The 10966-nt window shown below is 45.2% G+C and overlaps 1 protein-coding gene across 1 annotated transcript; it reads left to right on the top strand.

Annotated features, from left to right (window-relative positions):
* The first annotated feature begins 1487 nt into the window (after nucleotides 1-1487).
* On the top strand, nucleotides 1488-10217 carry LOC137096262 (oocyte zinc finger protein XlCOF6-like). Its single transcript, XM_067465218.1, has 6 exons — nucleotides 1488-1580; nucleotides 3586-4058; nucleotides 4256-4349; nucleotides 5890-5966; nucleotides 6145-6265; nucleotides 8443-10217. Exons 2-6 carry the CDS (start codon nucleotides 3645-3647, stop codon nucleotides 10008-10010), a joined length of 2274 nt encoding a protein of 757 aa, XP_067321319.1. The 5' UTR covers nucleotides 1488-1580; nucleotides 3586-3644; the 3' UTR covers nucleotides 10011-10217.
* The last annotated feature ends 749 nt before the right edge of the window (nucleotides 10218-10966 follow it).

Genomic DNA, 10966 nt, shown 5'->3' on the forward strand with positions numbered 1-10966 from the left:
ACAGTGCTCCCAGATGCCCTCTTTGGTTTGTGGAAAGCATTTTTGCCACTTTGTACTCTCCTGTTAGGAGAGAGTTGTATTTGAATCAAAGAGTGAAACTGTGTCACATTTCCTGGGTCTAAAATGATCAAGGAGAAGGAGATGTGACAAAAACAACCTCTATGCCAGTGGTTCTCAACCTGTGGGTCCCCAGGTGTTTTGGCCTGCAACTCCCAGAAATCCCACCCAGTTTACCAGCTGTTAGAATTTCTGGGAGCTGAAGGCCAAAACATCTGGGGACCCACAGGTTGAGAACCACTGCTCTATGCCATCTAGAGCACTGCTTCTTAAACTGGATTCTGATCCCTAATGGGGTCCCCTTAGCTCAGTGTTGGAGTCATGAAAAATTTGGCCACAGTAAAAGGTTTCTGAATGCTACCCATTTACACACATCTGCTATCAATAACATTCAGTGTTTACAGTGGACTCCGCAGAAAATGTCTCCACTCTACTCCACAAAAAGTAAAATCAAACAAGCCTTGCGAATGCTGATTTATTGTCAGTCAATCTTTATTTGTTTTTATTATATACTTGAGGTCACATAAAAGTGTCTAAGGTGGAAAGGGGTTCCGGATGGAAAACATTAGGATGCCTGCACTAGAGAGTATTTGAGGACAAAAACAATTCTTAATAACACTACATAACAGCATTTGGAAAAAATTCTATTCCTGGTTTGAAAGTGTTATTTCCTGTTTAATTACTTACTGTGAAAATAGGTGTTATATTCAGAAACTTTTTATTTTGTAGCTGCCACAAACTATGTTGAATGTGTTGAGACTCGATGAAGAGGTAAAGGTTTTCCCTGACATGAAGTCTAGTTATACCTGACTCTGTGAGGTGGTGCTCATTTCCATTTCTAAGCCGAAGAGCCGGGCACTAACAAGCCACACCAAAAAACTGCCAGGTCATCAAGGTGGTCAGTTGAAACATTCACACCTAGCTTCAACAGACAAGAGTCCTTTGTCCCACCCTGGACATTCCACAGATATATAAACCTTTTTTCCTAGTTCCAACAGACCTCACTACCTCTGAGGATGCTTGCCATAGATGCAGGCGAAACGTCAGGAGAGAATGCCTCTAGACCATGGCCATATAGCCCGAAAAAACCTACAACAACCCAGAAAATATATAATTATAATATTGTATTATTATTAGTAGTAGTATTATATTGTATTACATCATAATATTATAAATATTATATGTATATACAATATATTATATTATTAGTAAAGCACAGGAGACAAAATGGAACTGTCTTCTGCGCCTTTCTCTCTTCACTCTGGATTGGATATTCCAGTTCTCCCTATATTGCTTTCTAGCTGCCAAACAATAACAAAGCACCTGCTCTCTACCTGCATAGCTGTCCATTCTGGCCTTGGCCCCGCCTCTTCCGGCCTCTGTCACCCTTGGCCCCGCCCCTTCCTGTATGCTGTCTGATTCTACCTAGAGAGGCACTTCCGGGAGTCTGTCATTCCCGCTTCCGCCTCTGGAGGCGCTGGAAGCTCGTCCCAGTCTTCCTCGTCGGCCTCTCAGAGGAGCCGGTCAGTGTTGCCTTCGGCCTCAGGAGGGAGGGAGGGAGAGAGGGAAGGCCGGGCAGAGGTGTGTGCAAATGGGGGGCTCGCTTCCTCTAATGCAGGCGCTCCAGGTGTTTGGGACTCCAACTCCCAGGAGCTCCAGCCAGCTTGTCCAGCAGCCAGGGATTCTGGGAGATGAAGTCCAACAGCCTGGCCCAAAAGAAAGCCCTCTTTCCCTCTCAGTAGCTTTCTGTGGAAGGAAGAGGAGGAAGGGGACTCTGGCAGCTCCTCTCTGGCTTGTTTCATCCCCTGCCTGGCTGAAGGGGATTGGGTTGGATAGCATTTGAGTAGGCCTAGGTCAGCTTGGGCCTTCCAGGGGTTTTGGACTCCAACTCCCACCATTCCTAACAGCCTCAGGTCCTTTTCTTAGAGCCCTCAGCCGCTTAAGCGGCTGAGGGCTCTAAGAAAAGGACCTGAGGCTGTTAGGAATGGTGGGAGTTGGAGTCCAAAACCCCTGGAAGGCCCAAGCTGACCTAGGCCTGCTATATAGAGTACTGACGGAACTGGATTTATTTATTTATTGTTTCAGACATTTGTATCCCATCCTATCTCGACCTCCGCAGAGGGACTCAGGGCGGCTAACAAACCGGCACACTGTGGTGCCCACAACCGAAAACATAAATATACAATTTAAATAAAAACAAGTCAAACAGTCACCGATTTAAGTCATCGTCCTGAAAGCGGTCCGTCAAGTCCATTAAAACCGGGTTGTTGTAGGTTTTTTTCGGGCTATATGGCCATGTTCTAAAGGCATTTTCTCCCAGTGAACAAAATCTGGCTACCAGTATTTAAAAACCTCTAAAATTGGAAAAGCACAACAACAGAGAGGAAACAAACAAGGACATCTAAACACCTCTCAGCAAATGATTGCTCCAGGCACTGCCAGGCAATCAAATGCTAATCAAGGTGATCAGTTGAAACATTCATGCCTGGCTGCAACAGACAGGAGTCCTTTGTCCTACCCTGGTCATTTCACAGATATATGAACCCTACAACAACCCAACAGTCAAACAGTCGCCGATTTAAGTCATCGTCCTAAAAGCGGTCCATCAAGTCCATTAAAATCGTCACTTTGCCAGCAGGTGAACATAGTTCTGCAAAGGCTTGATCCCATAGCCAGGATTTCACTTGTTTCCGAAAGGTCAGGAGGGATGGAGAAGATCTAATTTCGCTTGGGAGGGAGTTCCACAACCGAGGGGCCACCACAGAAAAGGCCCTGTCCCTTGTCCCCACCAAACGCAATTGCGATGATGGGGGGACAATAAGCAGGGCCTCTCTGGATGATCTTAGGGTCCTAGGTAGCAGGAGATACTATTCAAGGAAAACAGTACATCCAGACAACACCGGCTAGTTGGTGCCTAGGTAGAACCCCCAAATTTCCCAGTCACTCTTGAGCTATGTTTGCAACAGACTAACAGATAAGATACAGTTATGGTCAGATAACAATGGACTATAGTTGTGCTATAGTTTGATCCTTGTTAGGATTCCACGTGTGCTATAAGGTCAATCGAAATCATAAACAACCAATGAGCAACTGTACAGCTAGCTTAGAACAATGAAACGATTTGTCTTTGGGAACCAATGAGAATGTGTATGCCAAAAATGATGAAAGCTCTGCATCTCTATTGGGAGTTGCGACAAACCCTTGGATTGCATTCCTTTATGCTTGTTTGTCGTTATTGCTATGGCCTCGCAATAAATAGGGTTTTTTGCAGTTTGAAGTTTCAACTTTCGTGGTGTCCTTCCTCGCTCTCCCCATTGGAAAGGGGGCTCCTGCTTTTTGGGAAATATTTTGGTTTCTTCCCTGACATTGTCACATTTTGTTGGTGGAGGGAGCCAATTTCCATCTTGAATGTGATTCTCAAACATCTCTAGATCAGGAGTGAGTTTGTAATTGTTCCTTCCCTAAACACCTTGCTTTTCTATCCTCTCTATCCCAAGTAATTTTTGCAATGTTTTTTTTCCCTCGTAGTCAGGAGCATCTGGCAGTATTGAAAAATATTCTTCATCTTTTTGTAATTACTTGTAACGATGATCAGGCGAGAATTTGTTGGACCCAGTTTGGGAAAAGGCCCTTCTCTCGTCCAGGCCAAGCCTAGTGGAGAATTCAAGGAAAGAGCTACACAGAAAAGCCTGAGGAAGGATGTACTCCTTTCAGACAGACGGCGCCAGAGCTTCAGGCATTTCCGCTACAAGAAGGAGGGGCCCCGGATGGTTTGCAGCCAGCTTTATTTTCTTTGTCGGCAATGGCTGAAGCCAGAAAGAAACACCAAGGCGGAGATGTTGGACCTGGTGGTGCTGGAGCAGTTCCTGGCCGTCCTTCCTGCGGAGATGGAGCGCTGGGTCCGAGAATGTGGGGCAGAGACATGTTCTCAGGCCGTGGCCCTGGCAGAAGGATTCTTCCTCAGCCAAGCAGAGGGAAGCAAGCAGAGCAAGGAGCAGCGGGTGAGTTGACGTCATTTCGGGCCTTTCGAAGAACTGAGAAAATTTATTTTCAAAAATATTTTATACTGCTTACTGTACACCATTTATTTCTGGAAATCACTCAGAGTGTTGATGGTCTGCCCTGGCTTTGTACTGTTCCATTCTTTTTTTAATTCTCTCTGTTTGTAATGTGATCCCACTTCTTTTTTCTTCTGCAGTACTGGTTTGTGGAAGAGATGACTGAAGTAACAAATGGTCCTTCGGAGACCAAGGGGATGATGCTGGAGAGGGAAAAGGTTTCCACGCCAATAAGTAAGGATAAAGGGGGCTCTTTTATTCTTGGTTCCATCCTCCCAAGTATGCAAAAAATCTATGGGCTTTGTAGATTGCTGGTTGTTAAATGGTTATATACCTTCTGGAGACAGTCAGCACTTTTGAAACCTTGACACTAATTTGTGGTCCACACGGTAGATTATTTATTTATTTATTTATTTATTATTTCGAGGTTTTATATACCGACCCTCTCACCTTCAAAGAGGGATTCGGACCGGTTCACAACATGTGTTAACATACAAAAATATACAATAACAACACAATGCAACACCATTACATGATTAAAATATAAGCACCATAAACATTAAAAACATTATCATCACAGTTATAAGAGCCAAATCATCCACACAATCGCAATTCCAAACTACTGTTCATCATCCTCCTTTCATGTGGGCAAAGAATTAAATCAGAGAGAGACAGTTGAGAAAGCCATTTATTTATTCATCGTATCAGAAGAGAACCGAGGGTACAGTTGTAATGTATTTAAGGACACAAAACAAAGTTTAAAAACTTGGCATTCTACTAAATGTCCTTTGACCAGTGGCTGCCCACTTGGAGTGCCTCTGATCTTGCTATAAGAAGGTCCTCCATTGTGCATGTGGCAGGGCTCAGGCTTCATTGTAATAGGTAGTCTGTGGCTTGCTCTTCTCCACACCTGCATGTGGTGGACTCCACTTTGTGACCCCATTTCTTAAGGTTGGCTCTGCATCTCGTGGTGCCAGAGCGCAGCTGTTCAGCGCCTTCCAAGTCACCTTGTCTTCAGTGTGCCAAGGAGGGAGTCTCTCATTTGGTATCAGCCATGGCTTGAGGTTCCCAGTTTTGTTGTTGTTCATTCGTTCAGTCGTCTCCGACTCTTCATGACCTCATGGACCAGTCCACGCCAGAGCTCCCCGTCGGCCGTCACCACCCCCAGCTCCTTCAAGGTCAGTCCAGTCGCTTCAAGGATGCCATCCATCCATCTTGCCATCTTCCCAGTTTTAGCCTGCCACTTTTAGACTCTTGCTTGCTGAGGTGTTCCTGCGAGTATCTCTGTAGATCTTAGAAAACTATTTATTGATTGAAGGCATTGGCGTGTTGGCTGATATCTGAACAGGGGTTGGGCTGGAGATGTCACTGCGTTGGTCCTTTCACTATTGGTTGCTACTTCCCAGCGGATGTCAGGTGGTGCAATACCGGCTAAACAGTGTAATTTCTCCAGTGATGTGGGTCATAAATAATGCAGCATGTCTCATTAAGAGCCACATCCACTGATTTCGAGTGCTTTTAGAGAAAGCAATAAAGAAGTCGTTAAAGAAGAAAACATTCTGGCCCCATGTAGTGTTCCTCAAGTCAATTATTTATGTATATTTAGGTATATTTCATACCTTCACCAAAGATGAAGATGCCTCCACATTTCTCCTTTGTCTTAGTCTTGGTTCTTTGTCTTGGTTCTGTTTTGGGTTTGAGAGAATATAGAAAGACCTCAGAAATCTAGAGGATGGTCCATGACTTGCTTTTCTCCTTTTTGTGTCTCTCATAGGAGAACAAACAAGGACACAACCCGGATTTACAAATCCATCTCTTGATTATGGTGCAGCTTCAATGGGGCTGGATCAGGTGAGGGAAGGATCCTTGAAGGGCTGGGTAACCCTGAGCATGGAGGAATCCCCCGTGAAAAAAAGATGCCCACTCTGAAGACCCCGTTGAAGACTAAAATTTAGTTAGACCACTCCATGCTCCATTTCTTTTCTATTGGGTTGAGACTTCCTGCTCACAGAAATGCATCTTTCCTCAGGTGGCCTTTGAGGAGGTGGCTGTGGATTTCACGGAGGAGGAGTGGACTCTGCTGGACACAGGCCAAAGGGCCCTTCATAGGGAAGTCATGGAAGAGACTTTCAAGCTCCTGTTTTCTCTGGGTAATTACCCTTCTTTCTTGTATCCATCAATTATGTCCACACACAAAAAATATTACTTGCCCATTACATGCCCTGTATTTCAGAAAGCAGAATTTTCCTCCTCAAGTATCCATAAATGATGTCAGGTCCACTGGGGAAAGAGTGGGCATCTTGAAAGGGTTCCCCGAAAGAGTCTCCTTGGCACTTCCACATCATCTCCAGTTATCACAAAGAATGAAAGCTTAACTGGTCAGAGGGCCAGTGAGAAATCAAATGGGAGTTCCTCTATTAATGGGCAAGGAGTTTGGTGGCCTACTCCTGCTGGATAGCTGAGTCCAGTTTCTTTAATTAAGTTGCCCAAAGATATACAAAAGCATCTGTGTGTTCCAGAAGAAAGGTGAACTGTGAGGGAAATTGTAAGAAATCATTTGTCCATTGCTTTCTACAAAAACGTAGGAGCAAATGAGCAATAATTGCTGCTAAATCAAAGATTGTGCTGAATGTTGGGAAACAAATTCTTGCTTGGATTATAATCCTCACTGTACTGACTTTCACACTTCAGAATCATGACTGACTCAATATTTCTCCTCCCTGATAGAACAGAGAATCATAAAATCGTAGAGTTGGATAGCAGCACATATGGAAAATATCTTTGAGTCCTCATGGACAACAAATTAAACATGAGCCAACAATGTCATGTGGCAGCAGAAAAAGCCAATGGGATTTTTGGTCTAGTGCCTAGATCCAGGGAAGTTATGCTACCCCTCTATTCTTTGGTCAGACCACACCTGGAATCACACTTTGTCCAGTTCTGGGCACCGCAATTGAAGGGAGATGTTGGAAGCTGGAATATATTCTAAGCTGGAATGTGTCCAGCAGAATGCAACTCAAAAGGATCAAAGGTTTGGAGGACAAGCCCTATGAGGAGCAGCTGAAAGAGCTGGACATATTTAGTCTGAAGAAGAGAAGGCTTTGAGGAGACATGATGATGGCCACGGATCAAGATATGTGGGAAGTCATAGGGAGGAGGGAGCAAGCTTGTTTTCTGCTTCCCTGGAGATTAGGATGCGAAACAATGGCTTCAAACTACAGGAAAGGAGATTCCGCCTGAACATGAGGAAGAACTTCCTAACTGTGAAATCTGTTCAGCAGTGCAATTCTCTGCCCCAGAGTGTGGTAAAAGCTCCTTCTTTGGAAGCTTCTAAGCAGAGGCTGGATGGTCATCTCTCAGGGGTGCTTTGAATGCGATTTTCCGGCTTCTTGGTAGGGGGTTGGACTGGATGACCCATGAGGTCTCTTCCAATTCTATGATTCGATGGTTCTTGGCATAGGAATATATTGCAAAGGTTATCCAGTCCATTCTGCCACGCACAATGTTAAGTCAAAGCTCTCCCAACAGATAACCATCATCTGGCTGAGTGGTTCCCAAACTGTGGTCCATGGACCACCAGTGGTCCCCAAGAACTAAAATATGGTCCGCAGCCTCACTATTGCAACAAGAGCAACTGGTCTTGCAAAAACCCTCTTATAGTGCCGAGGCAACAGGGATGTCAGGAGGGAAGAGGCTGACTACCCACTAAAGGCGCCACAACAAGCTTCCTGACTGCTGCTGCTCCTCTTCCTCCCTCTCCCTCAGCAGAGCCGTTCCATTTGGCACCTGGAAGCAGGGGCGCCTTGGTGTTTTCCTATTTAGGCCTGTTCCTGGGGTTATTTGGGGTGCTGATTCAGAAAATTGCATGGGATAGACCACATCAGCTCTAGATTATTAAATATGGTTTTCTGTGGGCGAGCAGATGGTGACTACTGGATGGCCTATGCTCTGTATCAGAAATTAGAGCTGATGTGGTATATCCAATGCAGTTTGCTGAATCACTACCCCAAATAACCAATTCTGAATCAGTACCCCAAAGAACCAAACCGAATCTAAAGTTGACCAAAAACCTATTTGTAACCCTTTTGGTACCAATGTTGGAGAGTGGTCCCTGGTCAAGTGGTCCCTGGTCACAAAAAGGTTGAGAACCACTGATCTAGCCTCTATTAAAAAGCCCGCAAAGGACACTGCATCATACTCTCTTGTTACATATTCCATTGTCAAGCAATTCTTGCTGATAGATACGAAGGTATTTTGTCAATGACCAAATTGTGTCAAAGCCTCATTTACCTGTGGTATTCTGACTCATTCTTTCTCTGCTTTCCAGGTGGTGATGGGCAATTGGGAGAGACTGAAAGGGACCCAAGTAAGGGGCTGTCCGAAAAGGACAAATATAAGCAGATGGGGCCAAAAGGAAGAAACATTGATGCTCTTGAGAAGAGGAGGAAGAAAATATCAACTTCTTGGGTTGGAATCTCATTCCCAGAAATAACTCAGAAAGGAAAGGAATGGAATGGAAGTACTTGTCAGTTATGTGGGAGGAGCTTTAATTGTAAACAAAGCCTTGCTTCTCATCTGATGTCTCACACAGGAGTAAGGCCTGTCCAAAGTGGAGAGAGTGGAAAGAATATAAGTTTTAGGAAAATTGCAATTTCTAATTCAGGAAGCCACATGAGCCACAAACCATTCAAATGTTCAGATTATGGGAAGAGCTTCATTGAGAAGAGACAGCTGGTTTGTCATCAGGCAACTCACCCAGGAGAGAAACCATTTCAGTCCTTGGAGTGTGGAGAAAGTTTCGCTCCGAAAATGCACCTCACGTTTCACGCAAGAGCTCATTCTGTAGATAAAAGATTTGCTTGCTTGGAGTGTGGAAAGAGCTTCATTTGGAAGACCAGCCTGAATCGTCACCGAGTGTCCCATGCTGGAAAGAAATCCTTTCAATGCTTGGAGTGTGGAAAGAGCTTCAGTCAGAAACCACTCCTCACTTATCATCAAAAGGTTCACACAGGAGAGAAACCATTTAACTGCCTGGATTGCGGGAAGACTTTCCTTCGGAAGACTCACCTCACGTGTCATGCAAGACTTCACACAGGAGAGAAACCATTTCAGTGTTCAGAGTGCGGCAGGCGCTTTAGGCTGAAGACGCACCTCACTTGTCACCAGAGGGTTCATACCGGGGAGAAACCATTTCAGTGTTTGGAGTGTGGAAGGAGCTTCCGTCGGAAGGGACACCTCACTCACCACCAAAGCGTTCACACAGGGGAGAAACCTTTTCAGTGTTTGGAGTGTGGAAAAAATTTCACTCGGAAGGCAAACCTCTCTAGTCACCAAAGGATTCACACGGGGGACAAACCGTTTCAGTGCCTGGAGTGTGGCAAAAGCTTCAGCTTTAAGTCTTACCTCGCTTCTCATCAAAGAATCCACACAGGAGAGAAACCATTCAGGTGCTTGGAGTGTGGGAAAGGCTTCAGCCACAAGGCATCCTTCATTTCTCATCACGCATCTCACAAAGAGGAGAGTGCATTCAAGTGGTTGGAGTATGGAAAGAGCTTCAGCCTGAAGGCAGACCTCCCTCGTTCTCAAAATGTTCACATAGGGAAGAAGCCATTTAAATGCTTGGAGTGTGGAAAGAGCTTTAGGCAGAAGATTGCTCTCACTTGTCATCAAAGAGTTCACACGGGAGAGAAACCATTTCAGTGCCTGGAGTGTGGAAGAAGTTTCAGGTTGAAGACAAACCTCACTCGTCATCAAAAAGTTCATACAGGGGAGAAGCCCTTTAAATGCTTTGAATGTGGAAAGAGCTTCATTCAGAAGGTACACCTGATTTGCCATGAAGCAACTCATACAAGGGAGTATGAGTTCAAATTAGAAGTGGGTAAACAACAGAGCTGAGGTGGCTCCTCCGTCAGGTTTTGGGTTGTATGTATTGCCAGAAAAGCTGGACCATCTCACTTGGAGAAGGCTCCTGCTGCATGTGCATCATGGAAGGCAGGCAGAGAAAGAGAGAGAACGCAAGCTGATGAGATCTAAGAGTCCAAAGACAGTCTGTGTAAGGCATGAAGAGAGTGGGAGGGAGAAATAAACAGGAAGTTGCTGTGAGCATTTTTCTCATTTCTTAAGTAACAAGTAGTGTAAGGATCAGGGCACCAAGCAGTAAGAGCCAAACCACATGGCTTTCCTTTTTTGTGTGTTTGTGTGTCAGGGACGACTTGAGAAACTCCAAGTCGCTTCTGGTGGGAGAGAATTGGCAGTCTGCAAGGACATTGCCCAAGGGACACCCGGATGTTTTTGATGTTTTACCATCCTTCTAGGAGGTTTCTCTCATGTCCCCGCGTAGGGAGCCGGAGCTGACAGAGGGAGCTCATCCGCAGTCTCCCCGGATTCAGACCTCTAACCTGTTGGTGTTCAGTCCTGCTGGCACAAGGGTTTATTTATTCATTTTATTTACTACATTTATATACCACCCTTCTCACCCTGAAGGGGACTCAGAGCGGCTAACAAGTTATAATTGTTTCTGATTCGTGTGCCATTTTCTTTGGACTTCATTCTGGTCTTGATCTTCACCTGTCTGAACCTATCTCCCTCTATGAACCATCTTCGACCTTAAGATCATCCGCGGAGGCCTTGCTCTTGGTCCCACCACCATCGCAGTCACGTTTGGTGGGGACGAGAGAGACAGGGCCTTCTCTGTGGTGGCCCCTCGGCTGTGGAAGTCCCTCCCCAATGAAGTTAGATCCGCCCCTCCCTTCCAACCTTCCGGAAGAAACTTAAATCCTGGTTATGGGATCAAGCATTCACAGAATAGTTTGTTTACTGGAAAAAACAAGATTTTATTGGACCGTACTTGG

This window comes from Anolis sagrei, chromosome 2 (genome assembly GCF_037176765.1).
Source record: "Anolis sagrei isolate rAnoSag1 chromosome 2, rAnoSag1.mat, whole genome shotgun sequence".
NCBI lineage: Eukaryota > Metazoa > Chordata > Lepidosauria > Squamata > Dactyloidae > Anolis > Anolis sagrei.

Excerpts from the sequence above, each read along its gene's own strand:
- LOC137096262 (XM_067465218.1), top strand. The coding sequence starts at position 3,645 with ATGATCAGGCGAGAATTTGTTGGACCCAGTTTGGGAAAAGGCCCTTCT. Across the intron at positions 4,059-4,255 it reads AGCAGAGCAAGGAGCAGCGG|TACTGGTTTGTGGAAGAGAT; the intron begins GTGAGTTGACGT and ends TTTCTTCTGCAG. Across the intron at positions 4,350-5,889 it reads AAAGGTTTCCACGCCAATAA|GAGAACAAACAAGGACACAA; the intron begins GTAAGGATAAAG and ends TGTCTCTCATAG.